The 19,111-nt window shown below is 45.4% G+C and overlaps 1 protein-coding gene and 1 non-coding gene across 3 annotated transcripts in view; one reads left to right on the top strand and one right to left on the bottom strand.

Annotated features, from left to right (window-relative positions):
• Positions 1-19,111, bottom strand: part of SK (small conductance calcium-activated potassium channel) — a 576,811-nt gene that overhangs the window by 291,061 nt on the left and 266,639 nt on the right. For both annotated transcript variants that reach the window (XM_075889441.1, XM_075889442.1), the window contains one exon: positions 9,112-10,186. In XM_075889441.1, coding sequence (XP_075745556.1) covers positions 9,112-9,921 — 810 coding nt within the window. In that variant the 5' untranslated portion in view covers positions 9,922-10,186. The remainder of the gene's footprint in view (positions 1-9,111; positions 10,187-19,111) is intronic.
• On the top strand, positions 6,408-6,480 carry TRNAR-UCU (transfer RNA arginine (anticodon UCU)). Its single transcript has one exon. It is a non-coding gene; the product is annotated as a tRNA-Arg (tRNA).

The raw sequence follows: 19,111 nt of genomic DNA on the forward strand, positions 1-19,111 counted from the left end.
GTCACACAATACACGCGCCTCTGGCATTTCGCCTCCATCGAAATGCTGCCGCTGCGGCCGGTATCGAACTCGTGACCTTCGGGTTTGTAAATAAATTCGGCTTTTGCTTGAAAACAGCGCTTACAACGGGATGAACCGGCAAAAAATCACAGCATATCCACGGAGTGAATGATCATGAGTGGGGCGAAGCATCCATCAGCCCGTCCGTGCTTCCGTTCGTTCCTGCGTTCTTGCTTCCGTCCGTCCGCGTCCGTGCGACCATCCGTGCGTTCGTCCATGCGTCCGTCCGTCTGTCCATGCGTCCGTCCGTCCATGCGTCCGTCCATGCGTCCGTCCGTCCATGCGTCCGTCCATGCGTCCGTCCATGCGTCCGTCTGTCTGTCTGTCTGTCTGTCTGTCTGTCTGTCTGTCTGTCTGTCCGTCCGTCCGTCCGTCCGTCCGTCCGTCTGTCTGTCTGTTCATGCGTCCATCCGTCGGTACGTCCGCGCGTCTATCTATCCGTCCGTCCGTCTGCTAGTCTGTCTGTCTGTCCATCCGTCCACCCGTCCGTTCGTGCGTTCATCTAGTGAACCCTCCAAGTACCGCCATCTCCCATCTCGCATCCCCCGTGGCACATACTCGGTACGTAGCCACCGGTGGCACATACCCGCTTTAGAGCAGGCATGTGCCACCGGTGGCTACGTACTACTACATACTTACAAGGGATGGACAGACCCACGCCTTAAGGAGTTCGCCCCTAAAAGACGACACAGCATTCTGTCCACTGCTCGCCTCCGCGTTGCCTTCTCTCCCAATATCATTCATGGTTAATTCATAATTATTACTGCATTTGTATTCTTGGGAGTGCTAAGCAATATCTCTACTGACCATGAAAATCTGTGAAAGCCACTATTTTTACCAGATGGCGTCACGGAACGTGCCATCTTTTTACGAGCTGGCTGCCGCTTGATTAACAAGCTGTACATTAAAAAAACAAAAACAACACCCTTTGCTACTTAAGCACTGGGTGAGGACCACCTCGTTGAACTGGTTGAAAGAAAGGGAGTGAATCAAAGCATGTGTTTTATTATCTTCTCTTTTTAATTAAACACAATTGTGTAAAGCCATTAGAGCCGTTAGTTTGGCAAAACTTAAAAAAAAGTGACACTGGACCTAACGTTAACGAAAACCGGCAGGCCTGAAGACAACTTGCGAACGACGCGAAAGCTCTCTGAATTCGTCCCCACATCCGTAGCAAAGACAACAACAAATATCTATCACTGTCCTTGAACTGTCATCTCATTCTTCAATACTAATCGTGTCACCTCCAGGAACACCCGTCGACGTACGACACGCAGTGCCGTTATATAGCCGTGTCCGTGACATCTCGAAACGGGCCGGGCTTACCGCCATACGCGCCAGTGCGACCGACCGCGCTTAAAGACCAAGTCGATGTGGCGTGGTCGTCCGGTCGACCAGCTCGATAAGACCTTGGCCGCTACGAAAAGAAACGCCGGCTCGCAAATCTCGGACGCACGCTTGTACCGTGCCCACACCTGCGCTCCACGCCGCATACTTCCTCACATGAGTGCTCACACAGACACACGCAAGGCACGCACGTCAAGGCTGGCTTGACTATAGTTGTGGCCGTTCGCCTGTGTTGACCGTGAGCATCGATTCACATCGACCGCGCCTAAAATATAGAGTACCACGACTGAAGGCCTATTTTAACGACCTGCTGGACAGTTCACCACGCGCGGCAAATAATATAATAATGCCCCGTCTTTTTATGTACCATCAAAATTGTGAGGGAGAAACATTGCGGCGCAATACAAATAAACAAGTCAACTACTGTGTACAGCATTTTTGTTTGGGAATTGAAAAGAGAAAAGAAAGAAACAAAAACACGCAGTTTTGTGTTGGATAGTCATACGTCTATTCTAAGATTCTAAAGCTACCGGGAGCCCTCTGGCCTGTTTCTTTTTACGTTGCTTTCTTGTGAGTAGTGTGTCTCGATAGTTCAGACCACCGTAAATAAAAACTTCGGAACCTCGCGTGCTTACTTTTAGGCTGTCCCCATTTTAGTTCTTTGTTGTGCCCCTTTCACCGTTCTTTTTAAATATGAGATAATCGTTTCTCCGTGTTTACACGATGAGTTCCGAAAGAATGAAATCGAGATACATTTTTAATACCTTAGTTGAAGACGACTACGCAGAATGTCGTGCAACGCGCCTCACGGACATACTTCAAAACCCCGCAGAGCTTGTTTTGGCTCTTACATAAGGCGCTCTAATAGGTTAATTAATTACATTTATGACGATGATGTTACAAGGTTTTTACCCGTGTAGTTTGCTATCGTGAGAACAGTGTATTAACGAGGAAGGCCGGACACCGACAAGAAACTCGCACAAACCGAAGGTGCCTTTTATTTTTCTAAAGGTGTCCACGACATATCACGTGTACATCTTTTTCAAGAGCAGTACGTTCAAGAGAAGAAGAGAAAACTTACAGTTTACCACAAACGTGAGAAATAAAGCAACGAAGCGTTAAACTACGTGTTTAAGAGAGTGAAGTGGCACTGAATTTGAAAGGTCTGAGACAGTTCATTTCTCCTTACTGAATTCTGCTTATACGCAGAACAGAGAATATTTTCTTTAATTGATAAACGCTAAAGACAGAACAATAAAAGTGACACTGCGGTGACCTTTCTCAGTGTGCCATTATGATTTTCTTGTTTCATTTAACAGCTCATTGTTCATTTTCGGTAACCGTTGTTATTATAGTTTTTTTCCGCTGCAGAGTTTATGTAGTAGCTGAGGTAATATGAACCTCGACCTCTCCTCAGCAAGACACTTCCAAAAAAACAGAACAGAACAGACTACTTGAACAGTGACAATAAATGGTACAAATACTCAAAATCACCACCGAATGTGACTCATGGCATACAGTTGCTTCAAACATATTGAACATATACGTGGAATTCTTAAAGAAAGAGACTACACTTACAGCTACGTTTTCAAGACCGTTTAGCAGTTGTGCTGTGAGTAACGTCCCAAGTGACACTGTATGATCGCATAGAACGCGAAGCTATCATCTTTTTAATGTTTGAAAGGGAACGGTTGACAAGGACAGGTCATGACAAGAACTTTATTGAAATCCTAAAGATAGGTATTTAGTGGAGGCATAGCCCCCCTCCCATATCAAGTTGATGGGGCAGGAAGTCGATGTCTGACTTCCAGTCACTTCGTGGGCGGAGTCACCGGCAATTGACGACGACTCATATTAAGAGCTCCAAATGAAGAATAACTTAGTTTAAGAACGGCAACAGAAATAAACGTTGATTGCTAAGATAAAAATTAACAGGGGCAATGACAGTCACTGGGAAGAACTTACGTCGACGTGATGTACACAAGAGTCGATAAAATAGACAGGGCGAAGGAGAGAGAAAGAGAAAGAGAGAGAGAGAGGAAGAGAGGATTATGCGGGGCTAGGATGGTGGCCAAGACCTTCATCAAGACAAATTGATGGAAATCGTGTAGCCGACTTCGAAGCCGAAGCCGAAAAGAACCGGATGGCTCTGAGAACGCCTACAGTGCGAGCACCAGCGAGCATACGTTAGAGAAGCTGAACCAAGCCAAGTTCCGCGGAAACTTCCCACAGAGCAAGCCCAAAGTCTGCCGCAAATGAATCTATGTTTGGCGGAAAGCAAATCAAACGATGGCTCCGTGAGCGTCTGAAACTCCGATAGCGATAGAGTGAGAGATAGAGAAGCAGAGGAGATAAAACGGACAGGAACGTTAATTAGAAGAAAAAAAAGTTGACGACCAAATCAGTGGATCTAGATTGAATAAAGACAATTGATGTTGCCACAGCCACTGCCGATGTAAGTCACCATTAGTCAGCTCAACCACATAGTCGCCATCTTACTACGTAGAACCAATAACATCAGTTAGCGGGCGTTAAACGTTGAAATGGTTTTACCTTTGTTAGAAGCACGCACCACACCCGCCACGGTGGTCTAATGGTCAAGTCACTCGGCTGCTGACCCTCAGGTCACGGGATTGAATAACGGCGTTGGCGGCCACATTTTCGATGTAGGTGGAATGGTTTGAGGCCCGTGTGCCTAGATTTAGGCGTACGTTAAAAAACCCCAGGTGGTGAAATTTTACGGAGACCACTACGGCGTCTCTTATATTCTTATATGGTGGTTTTTGGGCGTTCAACCTCAACAATTAATATAGAAGCCCACACAAGAGAAGAGAAACGCATGTGTCGTCATTGTTCCTAAGACAGTTGAAATCATTTGAAGATAACTTATCGTAATAAGGCTTAATCAAATCGCTGATCGGTTGATATGTGAGGTTTAACGTCCCGAAGCCACCATATGATTATTAGAGACGCCGTAGTGGAGGGTTTCGGAAATTTTGAGCAACTGGAGTTCTTTAACGTGCTCCCAAATCGGAGCACACGGGCCTACAGCGTTTCCGCGTCCATCGAAAATGCAGCCGTCGCCGCCACGATTCGATCCCGCAACCTGCGGGTCAGCTTAAACAAATTGCATTGCGATCATTCCATGACCGTGTACGTAGTCCTCACCAGCAATCATTTAGCCTTCCTCGGGCAATACTAGTCGACATCAGCCACTATTCAGTCAACATTGATCGACCAGCGCTTACAGGCGCCGGTCATGCCCGAGAGTACGGAATAGCTGAAAAAAGTGGCTTTATTGCCGTCGGGAGGAGGCCATTTGTGAGAAGTCAGATGTCAAAGTAACCCCTTTGAGTGGGTGTTTGGAAGAGCCCTGGAAAAAATTTCGTATTCGAAATTCCATGCGCCACCACACATTGGTCACTAGGGGGTATTGAAATATTGAAACATAAGGAAATAGATAGATACATAGATAGATAGATAGATAGATAGATAGATAGATAGATAGATAGATAGATAGATAGATAGATAGATAGATAGATAGATAGATAGATAGATAGATAGATAGATAGATAGACGGATAGATAGATAGATAGATAGATAGATAGATAGATAAATTGCTCAAATGTTATAATGTCTGATCTCACTAAACACAAATAATGTCTTCCGTGCAGGCTGTGTAGCACATTGTTTTTTTTTTCGCTCACGTGTTCTCCGAATGTTAGAAGATGTTTTCTGTGTGGTGGGAACAACTCGTTAATGTCCATGCTTCTTAAAATGAAATATAAGAATTACGAATTTAACAACGATTATTTTCTCCCAACTGACTTCGTGCGTTATTTACTTCATCTCGTAACTGATCTTCACATTGCTTACGGAATCATATTGAGCAAGCAAATCACTTAAGGCCTGAAAAAAAAGTGAATAAAAGCGAGTAAGAAAGTGTGATGATCGTTAGAGATTATAGTAGCTGTAATAAGGTGACTTTGTGATTTTACGCGATGTTTGTTCTAGCACTTTAGCAGTATGGCGTACAAGAGAAACGCTACCGAAGGGATCTCTCACAAACTACGTCGGAAGCGGCATTAAAACGTTAATATAAAACACTGGTGAATGTTTACGAGACTGATCTCCTTGTACTTTTTGTGTACAGCTACACCACTGTGCCACATTAACATGACTACACACCTACATGGGACAAAATGATACAAAGACAAACGGTAAATTGCTCGCATCTTACATAACATGTATATGTGCAGCGCGGCCATAAAATAGCACCTACAAAGCCAAAATCGGCGCTAGTGGTATTCACAAAACAACAGTACAGCAGCTAAGCTTTCTTTACAGACGCTGAAATAATTAGTACGTCTATATTCTTCATAATGAGTTTTACAATTGTTACAATGTATATACAGGCGAGAACAATTGACTCCAACGTATGAGTAACGCCTGTATAAGGAGAAGGCAAAATTTATTGTGATTAAAGTTACAAATAACGCTATGCTGAACAAGGTACACCACGTATACTGTACACTGAAGACACGTCCATGAGTAGACACGAGACTGAATATTCTGAGTCACATCGTCAATTATTCGTGAGCCCCGCCACGATGTCTCACGGCTAAGGTACTCAGCTGCTGACCCGCAGGTCGCGGGTTCAAATCCCGGCTGCGGCGGCTGCGTTTCCGATGGAGGCGGAAACGTCGTAGGCCTGTGTGCTCAGATTTGGATGCACGTTAAAGAACCCCAGGTGGTCGAAATTACCGGAGCCCTCCACTACGGCGTCGCTCATAATCATATAGTTGTTTTGGGACGTTAAACCCCACATATCTATCTATCTATCAATTTTTCGCGAGCCAGATCCTCAATTTCAAAGACCCCTTCTACCTTCAAACTTCGCTTCATTGACTTCACTGCACATGCATATAAATAGTAGAATAATTAATAATTAGTAGTATAATAATTAATAATCAATCGATGTAACAAAGTAATGCCGCCCCGCCGCGGTGATCTAGTGGTTAAAGTAGTGGGCTTCTGACCCACAGGCCGCGAGATCGAATCCCGCCTGCGGCGGCTGCATTTTCGATGGAGGCGATAATTCTGTAAGCCAATGTGCTCAGGTGCACACCAAAGAACCCCAGGTGGTCGAAATTACCGGAGCCTTTCATTACGGCGTCTCTCATAATCATATGGTGATGTTGGGACGTTAAACCGCACATTGACAATCAATCAACGAAGCTATGCCACATTTAACAGCGCGTCTTGTCTACATCACCGCATGCCGCAGCGATCACTTCAGGCTCCCAGCCTATTGTCGACGCCGAAATGTCTTACGATTCAATCAACAGTTGCTGCTTACGAAATATTACTTTTGACATTTATTTGTTTCTGAAAGTGTTCATTTTTTTTCGCCGACAGGTGCATCTCCGTACATTCTAGAGGCGCGTCAGAGTTACTGACGTCAGTCGAGACGATGCGCTCTCTTGGAATGTCAATGTACGGCTGAATCGCGCGGGAAGTTGACTCTGTTGCCGCCAAGTGTTCATCAGGCACACGGTTTTGACGTCACGCATTGGAGAAGACATGATGTTTTTATCATTTACTTGAATATCATCGGCGATAAGATAAGCGAATACATTGTTTTTGTTTGGCCTTGCAGCATGTTTTGCATCTGGGCGCACGTTGTACGTCATTTCATTTTTCTTCGTACTAATTCAGCGTAATATGCCAAACGCACCCGATGCCACTCTGCGATTACTACTAGAGAAACAAATCTCTTATATCTGTAAGATGAACCGATAACAACGTAAACCACGTAACACAGCTAGTAGTTTGAAAAACTAGCAAAAATATCTGCATCGAATGCAGGGTACACTACCTTTGCATTATCACACATTTCATTTTCTCTTTGTTTTTACTTTCAAGACATTATATTTCTACAAGCGGAACTGATGCCTCGCTTTACTCACCCAATCGCGCGCTTACTCTCATTGCAGTCGCACACGATCACATGCAGTCAAGCCAATGAAACAGGAACCGGCAATTCTTGTATATAAGCCTGTGTCACAAATGAGATCTTCGTTCTAGCCTTACAACGATGTTCGCTCCACCCGATACCAACGCAATGAATTGTGGAACCAACTTACAATTTATTACATATGGCATCACGTGACCGTACTGAGTGTGCCGTTCACTTTGTCTGTGGCGAAAGACATAGCGTAATGGAAACTTGTCGCCACCGTACTCTGTTATTATTAAAGGAAAACCTTCATTAGCAAGGCAATGAATGTGACTAGTTGGTATCCCTTGCGGCTGTCTACGTCGCGTATTACACCAGGCCAAAGAAAAGTTAAAAACAGGTAAGGATGGCGAAAACAGAACCGAAGATATACGGTGAGCTATACCGCACTATATTCATTTGTAGGCAAGAGGTTGCTTTGTGTACAGTGGGCAGAACACGATGTTAGAAGCATTGTAAACATTGCAAAGCAAAATGGGGATGCCAGAAGATTTTTTTCTTCACGTCTAACAGACAAAGCGAGACAATCACGAGATTCTGGGCGCTCAATCTTCAGCCCAAACGAAACTGTCACACTACACAAAGGCCGATGATAACCCGTGCCTTACGCAAGTTCCTCAGAAAAGGAATGGCCTGCATTGAAGCGGCTTCCGGAGTTTATCAGTCATCCGGATGGTACTAAATGACGCAAGTTTCCTCACTAAATGAAAGCCGGTTACGTTGTTATGGATAGGCTTCACGTTGAAACGCGTGTCTACTGCATTGCTGGTTAACGTCATTCCTGATCTCTGTTCTCATTCGCTCAAAAAAAAAAAAGAACTTCAGCATGATCACTGAATAGCGCGAAACAAAGTAAGTGTAAACCGACGATAGTTGGCCTGTATATCAAAGCACGAGCTGTCGTCACGCCTGGGGATCCTGGAAAGAGGGTGGGGAAAAAAGCGTTGTACGTGCACAGCCGCATGCAGAAAGAAGGCTTCTTCGGCCACAGCTGTGCACTCGGACCGCATGCGACGACGGGTCTGGAAAAAAAAAAATGTGCGCGGAGCGCATATTTTCTTGACGCAGAACGGCGATTGTTCTGGACCTCGAGCGAGTCGACGCATGTGGTCCCAGCACGCAGGTCCGTGCCAGAAGAAGAATTCGAGGAGCTCCTCAGGCGAGACAAGCCCAGAAAACAACGGGGAGAAGTGGCCACGTATGTGTATTGTCATCGTCGCATGCAGCTGAAGCAAGGAAAGTAAGAAAAAGAGGGCAGGTGCGTGGCGGAAGCTTTCTCTGCCTCGTGGCATCGCGAAATACCTACTGCCGCGCGCGTTAAAGGCACGCACGCGTCTGGTGTTGTTGTCGACTGCAAGACATGTTGCCGTCTGTTGTTTGGATTGTGTGAGTGTTGTGACACAGAGAGACAGAGAGAGAGAGAGGTCGGTCCTACCTGTGCAGCAGTAGCAAGCTCCTTATGTACCACACGAGTCTTTACTTTTTTGGCGCCGGCTGCCCAGCGCGAAGCGGCTGCCGCGTACTGAGGCGGGCACTCTACGAGAAGCACTTTGCGGCGCGGCGGTGGAGGGGCGGGCGTTCTGCTGCGTGCGGGGGCAAGTGGTGTGGCGTGGTTGAGGCTGTTGTGCATGGTGGTGCGGGTGACAGGTTGCGGCAGCGTCAACAAGCCCTCGGGCGTTTCGCACCTTCATGGCCGCCGGAATGGAGAGCGTCGAGGTGGGCTTGCGCAGGTGTTTGAAGTGGCGCAGCGCCCCATTGATGCGCATTGAGTCGGCCGCGATCTCGGCGATCTCGTTGTCCCGGTGCAGCTGGCGCAGCGACGTGGTGAGCGGCGCGCCCGCCGCCTGGTGCGACGACGGCTGCTGCGACGACGACGCCGGCAGCAGGCCCGCGTCTGTCGCGCTGCAGCGCACGCTCTCGCGGGACACCGTGCGCGTGAGGAACGAGTGCTCCAGCCGCGCGCTCAGACCCAGCCGCGTGTGCGGGGTCCATAAGTGGGGGCGCTGCTGCGAGGGCGCCGCCGCTGGCTCGCACGCCGCGCGTCCCGCAGGGGGCGCCCCACCCGGGGCGCCCCATGCGGACGAGCGTCGAAACCCGCCATCCTCGCCTCCACCGTCGACGTCGTAGCCAGGGCAGCACTCGTCCTCCTCGCTGACTCCCGGTCCGGTGAACTGCACCACCTGGATTTGCGGCCCGATCTCCGGGCACGACCGGTAGTTGGGCGGCGCGGGAGGTTCGAGCGTCTTGAACTCGACCAGAGGCAGCGACCGCTCCGGCTCCGAGTGCATCCGTCCCAGCACCAGCGCGGGCTTGCCGGACGACCCGGACGCCTGGTACTGCAGCTGAGGGTACGGCCAGCTGGGAGCCTCGGGCGGCTGCGGTGGCTGCGTCGGCGCCGTGTGGTGGTTGTTGTTGTTGTTCGTGCCGGCGGCGTTGTTGTTGGAGGCCGGCAGGAAGTCGTCGTCCACGGCAGGCGTCACCATGACCAGGGACATGCTGGGCGACGGTGACTGGGCTGCGCCAACGGGCGGCTGCGCCGCGCTGCTGCTGCTCTGAGGCGTGATTCCGGGCACCTTTCTCGCGGACGCCGCCGCCGAATTTCTTGGCTGCGGTTCCGGAAGCTCGCGGGGCCCGCGGGCGGCGGCCTCCGTAGGGCCGCGGGGCCTAACCCAGGTCTAGCTGCTGGCTCGGCACCTTCACCTGCCTTGGCTGGGTTTTCGCCGCCGCCTCAGCCGACAGCTGTCTCAGCGCTGCTGGCATCTGTGAGAACGAACAAAAAAGAGAGAAGGAATGAATATTACTCGTAAATAGCAGTCGTCCACATGGCCATCTATTCTTCTTGGTCTATAGGTATTGACAATAATATTGACAGGTCTCCAGAAATGAAATATATATATATATATATATATATATAAGATATATCAGCTTATCTAATGAAGATATACCACATACTTACGGCCTTAAAGCTCTCATTTTGAGGTTGATCAGGCCTTAGTTTGATTTTCGCCTAAACAGATCACAAATGACAGGATTTGTTTGTTGAAAATATTGCCGCATCTGCTTTTTTATTTCTACTTTCTTGTTACCACTTCTTTACAATATGATTGCTGCCTTGCGCAAAGCGCACTCGAATGAGTGGGAACTAATTTAGATAATTTTAGAACCTTCATTTGAGATTACGTGCTCAACACGAACATTAAAATTAGTTCTGTAACTTACTTGGCTGCTATCGATAACGTTGGAATCTTCGATGATACGTGTGTAAAAGCTAATGGCGCTTGAACGTTTGTCGATTGATCGACAGCCGGCGCTCTGTTTGCAGATATCAGTGTATCTACTATAAACAGCAAACGTTTTCGGGACGTGACCTGTTCGATAACGGTAAATTCTCGCTTTTTCTGGGAATGTGATTTCGAAATAAGTGTTCCATATTGCATTTAGTATTCCGACCTATAAAGCCGCCAGCTTAATACGCATTAAGCACTGATATTGCAATAATTGACCTTTGTTGTGTATCCAACGTCCCACAAACTTTAGCCGTAGATATCACAGCGTGTACTGCTTGTTGCAGTTCAAATTTCCGTTTCACAGGCCACAAGTTTACCCAAATAAAGAGTTTCAACTTGGACATGCCGGCTGCTGCCTTCATCAAAACGTCATGACTCCGGGATAATATTAAACATCACTTTAAAAAGTACACCTTGTAATGCTTTTGCTTACGAATGATTGCTAAGAAATTGTGCTCTCTAGCACATAATAGAGAAAATGCTGTAGCGAAACGTGAATGTATGCTACGTTTTATACAACGCTTCTTTGGTGCTCGTACTGCTTATGGCATTCATCTGGTTATCATGGGCTCTGACAGCGGGTGCCGTTCCTTCGAACATATGAATCAAACAGTAGGGTTTACGTAGGTCTTCCCCAACTCAATCTTTGGAATAGTTGGTTATGCATATTAGTAAGAAAACTGCACAAATTCTTCAAACGGGGATTGAACCAAATGAAACTAGTATGCATGACTAAACAGCCCGAAGCTTCTCTTTACCAAGTTACATACGTAGCACTTCAGTAAACGCTTGCACGAGTCGTTTTTTTTACAGCGTAAGCTGTTTTGAGATCACTTTTCGGGTCACGCGCAGTTGAATAATGTCCGTCACCGCAGCCGCCGCCGGTGTCCGTAAGCACATCACGCGAAATTAGAAAAAAAAAGAGCCTCGCACTAACGACACCGTGGGAATTGAACCCGGGTCCGCTGGGTGCCAGCCCAATATTGTTGTCAAACTTGCCTTAGGTAGGCATGACCTAGCACCAATGGCACAGTGGGGCTCGAGCCAGGGTCCGCAGGGTGCCAGCCCAGTATTCTACCACTGCGCTACACCGGGGTTTGTGACTTGTTGTCAAACTTGCTTTAAGCAGGCTTGATAACGGGAAAGCAAACGCGTTGCTACGACTTATAAAGCGTTTTAAAACAGCTAAAGAACAATCAGTTGTCGCACAATGCGAATAGCGTAGCTAGTGGGCCGTCCACTGCTTCAACCCATTGCAAAAGCTTGTTCTTGTTCCCTATTAACTGTGCCGCATAGCCACAACAGCCATAATTCCTCATCGTCGTAAGCATTGCATGGACAATTGGCACAAAATTCCTTGCACTGAGTGTTTAGCGGATACCACGCTTCTCAGAAGAAGGACGTAAAATAGCATAGTTTACTTACTACCCCTGCTTACTACCCCAAAGTTTATTATTAATGCCCCTGTGGATACAAAGCAGGTGTGCTTGCAGTAGTTACCCAATGAGTGTTTTGAAAAGGCCCGGAAAGGCCGCTCTTCTTGCTTTCGCTGTGACTGTGATGCGCCTACCACGCAGGCCTGGTGTTTTTTTTTCTTTTTTTAGTTTTGCCCCCTTCTGAAGAAGTCGCATTATTTTTACACTACTCGTAGTTTTCACCTACAATACAAAAACCCCGAGCTCCTTCAACTAATCTCTGGCGTGCTACGAAAAACGAGGTCATTTTTTCCCCTTTAGTGAAATATTGCCAGGTGTCAGCGTTTTCTAGGAACTTTTGCAGATATTGCAATTTTTTCGTAAAATTGCAATAGGTATACTGTACAAAGTTCACTGCGGCACTCTCGAACAAAAAAAAAAAAGTGTTAAAGACTTTACGAGCGCTCATACCTTTAACCTCTCTGCATGGCATTCAATTTTTGACGAGAGCTTCGAAGCACGTTATTACAGTAGAATAATTCAGATGTTCAATGGCACTAAAAGAATGATTTAATTCTTAGCGCATGTTATTTTATAAGATAGCGTAATGTTTGTCTTCAAATTAGTTTTTTTTATGAATTAACTGGCAGGTAATAACATTGTGCATGCTTCCCACCTTGTTTTTTGCAATTTCTGAAACTCACTACCATCAATTATTGAATCAAGCCCCTCATTACATTGTTTCCGGCGGCATCTAAAACAGTTTTTACTAACAACAAGCGACACTTGAATATATATGTATATGTATATATATATGTGTTTAAATACGGTTATATGCATTTATGTGCAAGTGTATAAATTCTGATACCACACTGTATTAGTTAGTGATATGTATGTGTTATGGTATAGTCATTTAATCCAATTAGTTATCTCATGTTTTATCACTTACTTGTAAATGTAAATATTTGGAACTACCATAAGTTTCAATAATATTTTTTATTCCGTTCATTTTGTTCTATTCGCTTGCTATTTTTTTCCTTAGTTGCCAATCTTTGTTCTATATTTTTATACATGAATTCACAAGTCTCCCTGACAGTTTTTACTTTGGGACCTCCTTCTGTATTATATCAACTTTTTACTTGCACTGTATTGTACTGATACTGAATAAAGGAAACAGCTATGGAGGCGAAAAAATATATATATGAAGAAGGAAAGACACCTGGATTCTTGAATCAGTTTTCACATTAAAGGCTCTCAAGAGCTCACGATTATTTAGCAGAATATCGCACTCGAGTGTACTCCATAATGATGTTGTGATTTTGGTGCATGAAATTACCGATTTTAATTTAGCAGTGTTGATCTGCGTTCAGCATAGCCAGGAAGGCAACCTTCACTGAATGCAGAGCGCTGATCAACTCCATTGTTGTTATCAAGTACGGCAAGCTCAAAATCAAGTGAATTGGTTGGTTTAACCAACTTATTCAATGAATACTGTTGCTTATTACGTATCTAGTTAACATTCAATCCAACCGCACAAAATAGCAGAGAACACGTCTGGTTCATATGGAGATGCATTTGCTCGCATGTACATAACAGTAGACACGTCATGCACTTCAGCACACACATATGAGGGGTGTCATATAATACTGCTCATAATGAGTATGACGTGTGTTACACAAATGAAAGTTTGTCATTTTCTAGTACTTGCCAGTGACACCGCTGTCTTTCTAAAAAAAATGTAATTCTTTTGAAGTGTACATCTGTAAAGCACCAGTTGGCCTCGGGCCCAGAAGTTTCGTCATACTGAAAGGTCTGTGGTGTACTGCCAACGATTCCGATTTAATACTACATCTCGGCGTATCAAGATGTGGGAAGTCTATAAGAAGACGACATACGTCTTCATCTACAAATCCGCAGTAGCATTCTGGAGTTTCAGCTCGGCCAATCCAGTGTAAAGATGTTTTGTGTGTGTGGTAACTAGCATTAACCGGTGAATAAATGTTTCCATAGTTGTATCTAACGATAGCGTAACTTTGAATTCAATGAATGAATCGATATGATATAAATCACAGCTTTTTATATTTTGGTCAAACCAAGCATTTTTACTCATACGGAAATTTGTAGCTTTTATAACACTACGCAATTCATATTTCGAGATTAGCAAAGAAACAAAATATTTTTACGATTTGCTTGTCGTGTTGCTTCATAGAAAGAGGTGTTACGAGGAATGTTGCAATCGCCAGGTATTCACTGGAATTGCATCTCATGTGGCACCCAGCTTGCTTTGGTGAGCTCTTTAAGTGTTTCGTATGTCATACTATCACTAATTATTATCATGTTAGTACTAGAGAATGACGTTATTGTGGCCTGTGAATCGTTGAAGAGTGCCCATGTTCTCGCATCTGCTGAAGAGTTTGTAAACCTGATAGCATACAGAACAGCGAAGAGCTCAGCTGTTGTAAACGACATAATTTGAATGATTCCTGTACATTGAGCTGTGGCATGATAAATGCTGATGTTGAAGAGGCTGGCATACTTGAGCCACCTTCGTAAGCGTGTATATATCCTGGATACAGCATGTGTATCTGATAAAGCGCTAGTTGTTCAGCAGCTTGGATTAACATGTCTCTCTTTTTGATAATACCGTCTACTGACAATTCAAAGTTTGGCATTGTAAGCAGCCACAGAGGATAGTCAACTTCGGAGATCCAAAATTAATTCTTTGGTAATACATGTCGACTATTTTGTATTTCTTCATTAGCATTGCTTTTATCCCTTCGGGGTAATCTCCTGTGCCAAAGGGTGGTCTCTCTGTATTGCGTCTGTGAGCGAAGAAATGGCGGTATGTTTGGATGGTTTTCATGACTGGACAGGATGGTTTTGAAGTCTCTGCTATAGCGAGGCTGCTGGAAGTCACTCGTGGAACACCTAGGCAGGGACGCAGCCCCTAGCTAATAGTCTTTGAAGTCGTTCTTGCCCCGCCACGGTAATCTAGTGGCTAAGGTACTCGGCTGCTGACCCGCAGGTAGCGGCATCTAATCCCGGCTGCGGCGGCTGAATTTCCGATGGTGGCGGAAATGTTGTAGGCCCGTCACACTCGGCACCTTTCATAATCATATGGTGGTTTCGGCATGTTAAACCCCACATATCATTGATGTCGTTCTTCTGAAGTGCGGGAAATGTCATGTAAAACTGCCGCAAAGTATGCAAATTTTCGTAGTAATAAAACATTGCCAACAGCGAGCACGGATGATACAGATCCACCTCAAGATGTACCAGCAATTCTGCGGAGTATAATCACTAGCATATTCACCTCACTTTCGGGTTTCATTATGTGAGGTGCCCGTGATAGCTGGCGATCAAGTAAAGTAAAAACTAATTTCTTTAACTTCCTACGGGTGAAGTGCAATACAGCTGTCTTTGCGGCGTTAGAACCATTCCTCTTTCTTTTGAAAAAAAAAGTTGTTAATAACATTTATGTCCTCTTGAAATGCCATCCGAAGTAACTGAACGTCAGTTTCAGATGCCCGTGTGCACACATCATCTGCATATAAAGAGTATCTCGACCGAGAAAACAGTATTTTTTTAAAATCAGCCATAATACAGTTGAAAAAAAAAGGTCACGTATTCAGCACTCTTTCCTTCGCTCGTGTGTATAAATATTTTGCAGCCCGATTAAAATTTAGAGATCCATCGCAAGGACCTGCCCGACATTTCGGGTTCTAACATAATGAACAGAACATGAGTATGACTGACTGTGTCAAATGCCCCTTTGATGTCTGAGAACACTGCTACTGTAAAACTACCACAGGCGCGTTCTTGCTCCACAAACGATACTATATCCAGTACTGCAACCATTGTGCATCTCCGTTTCCTAAAACCTGTTAAGTAGTTCTAGAATACACTGGTTCTTTTGCACCACCACTGAAGTCCAGCATGAATCATTTTCTACATTACCCTACATAATACACAAGTCAGACTAAATAGGCAGAACGATCCAAGGCTCCTAAATCAGCCTGCTTATGCTAACGTCACTTGATATTCTATTCTTCTTCTTGGAAACCAAGGCACCTCAAAATAAGGCTTTGGTTTAACTACCCGAAAATACGTGGGGCTGGAAATGTGAAGAAGTGAATAGGTTCTCAGACGTATTTCTCTACTTCTCATTTTCAGAGTAGAGACCTCCACTCGCATAACATAACCTCAGCAAAGTAAGTGCACCAATTCTGGTGGTATCATCGAACTACTTTCCCGCTTTCAAATATTTTCGATCTTACTTCCAACGCCAGTTTGAAGATATTTATATCGGTGTTTTTTGCTCTGTTAATTATTTTTCTAGCGTAAACGCGGCTGAGGCAGGTTGGAGGACTCTACGACACTGTGACTCGACGCGGTAGTATACATAAGCAATCAAACATAGACTGCTGCAAACAGTCAACCGGTTTCCGATTTCCTATGTCGGACACGACTTCACAGGTCCACGCTTCCCTTTTTCAAAGACGGATGCGTTAAAACCTATACAAATGGGTGCGCCCTCTAGTCTGACGTCATGATCTTGCGCAAGCCACAAACGAATATGGCTGCCTTTGTGTGACGAAAAAAGAATCACAGCATATCGACGGAGTGAATGACGATGAGTGGGGCGAAGCTTCGTAGGGTTTTATCGGTAAACCGTGAATATTCCGTCCGTCCGTCCGTCCGTCCGTCCAACCGCCCATCTGTCCATGCGTCTGTCTGTCTGTATGTCTGTCTGTCTGTCCGTCCGTTCGTCCGCCCGCCCGCCCGCCCGTCCGTCCGTCCGTCCGTCCATCCGTCCGTCAGTCCGTCCGCCCGCTCACCCGTTCGCCTGTCTGAAAGCACCTGCTGAGTGAGTCATCGAACTAGGTGGTCACGTATGAGCTAGGAGGGACAGACCCACGGATTTAGGAGCTTCGCCACTAAAAACGAGGCAAGGGGTCAGGTTGAGCGCAAAAGCAGCTATATCTTCATGGCTTGCCCAGGAACATGAACCGACTATCTCAGCAAAAAAGTACTTTTGACGTCATAAGCCGGACGGCTGGTAACCCAGCTTTCGGAGTACATTGATGAGGGCATGAGTGGGATTGTTTCTCGAGTTGCGATGACGATTGGCAGCCACACTTCAGTTGCCTGGGCGGGGCCTCTCAGCATTTTCTAAGTTATATTCAGCTGCAGCTATCCTTTCTCTTCGTCAATCTGCGTTCTGATTGTGCGCTCTTTTACGTTTATACTGGCGGTAGTATAGAGACGTTGTCGTTTTTATTTGCTTAATTTCTATTTATTTTTACTGTAATTAAGTAAAAAAAAACAACGTCCACTTTAATTGAGAGAGTAGCTCAAGTGGCAAACCTGTCTTCTCCGTTTCTCCCACGAAAAACTTCTTGGCTTTGCCTCACTAAACGTGAGCTTACGGTGAAGCACGCTTATAGTAATTGAGGTGATAATGGATTGAACCTTACAGGTTACACGTATCGATTGAATGACAATTGACACTAGCCACTCGGCTCAACTATTCGCACATTGGCTTGTAAGTATATTTTACGCGAGATGATTATGATGGGGAGCACAACGTCTCGGAGCAGCTGACACAATGAGTATATGACAAGCTTCCAAAGTCTGTTGTTTATCATCATCATCATCATAATCATTATTATTATTATTATTATTATTATTATTATTATTGCTGCGACGTAACAAATATTCCACGTGACTGCAAGAATTTTCCTGTTACTCCAGAGGTTAAAGAATGCATTAGATTTTGTCAACGTTAAAAACACAAAGAAAAGCTTGATCTCTTTTTGGTCACAGAGGGGTTTCATTCGGCTACAGAGACTGACGTTAAGTGGTCAGTATTACAAAAAGAATATGGCATCACCATTTTCGATTCGATATGTACTCTCACGGTGTCTTCGTATTTCTTCAAGGGACACAAAGTCATTGATATGTGTCGTTTAACCTCCCAAAACTACCATAATGTTGCGCATGCCTGGGAAGAAAACAAAGATGGGTGAGCATGCTGGCTGCCCCAAGCTGGAGAAAGAAGGAAGACGACGACACTGCGATCATCAACCTGTTGGCCACTCCGGCACTTCTCTTCGTGACCAAAATAAACGGCCCCTTCAGCCGTACACGTCCTAGTCCTCCTTGTGCGTAACAATATGATTATTAGAGGTGGCGGACGCTAAAGTCAAACAATACATAAGTTTAGATTGACAAATTCAACTTTGATAACCCTAGTGTCGTTATTATCCCCACCATAGGTTTATTAATAGGAAACTGAGCGTGAAAAGCTTCACTCCTAAATTTGCTTTTGAAGTCTCCGATGGTGAAGTAATGCATTTTAAAAAGTTTTCCAGTAATTTCGCAACATTGACGGGGCGAAACTTCCTGAAACTTCGTTTGTTTAGGCTATAGCCTCCTTAGAGGACAATGTAATCAATTTGCTGGTTAGGAACTTTTTAGAGGCTCGTAGATGCCGTCAAAATCTATGACGTCATGTTAATTGGGGTGCGAATTTCAAGGTGATGCCGCCACCTTCATTTTCTTTTGACTTGTGCTTCGCGCCAAGCGCGGCCTTCACGTGCTCCACCGACACATCCTCGCAAGTTCAAGTTTGCCGGGGTCTCTCCGTATAGAGGAGCACACAACGCCACCTTTCGACAACCAATCGATTCTAGGGACGGCACCCATTTCCCACTCACAATTGCAAAGCGCTTGCGTCTTCTTTGCTTCTTCCTCCTTTCAGTTCAGCTTCCAAAAACATCTACGTGGAGGCGCGGAGATCTTAGGAGCCGCGTGTTGTTTGTGGCATGCGCCGCATGATGGCGCTGCCACACTTCACTCGCCCTCGTCTTTGTGTTACGTAATCGCGCATTCCCTACCTTCCCTACCAGCTGTCACATTTTCTCCTCAGTCATACGTAACTTTGGAAAGGCATGACTATGCGAGAGAGCAAGAAAAACATA

Source organism: Rhipicephalus microplus, chromosome 3 (assembly GCF_043290135.1).
Source record: "Rhipicephalus microplus isolate Deutch F79 chromosome 3, USDA_Rmic, whole genome shotgun sequence".
NCBI lineage: Eukaryota > Metazoa > Arthropoda > Arachnida > Ixodida > Ixodidae > Rhipicephalus > Rhipicephalus microplus.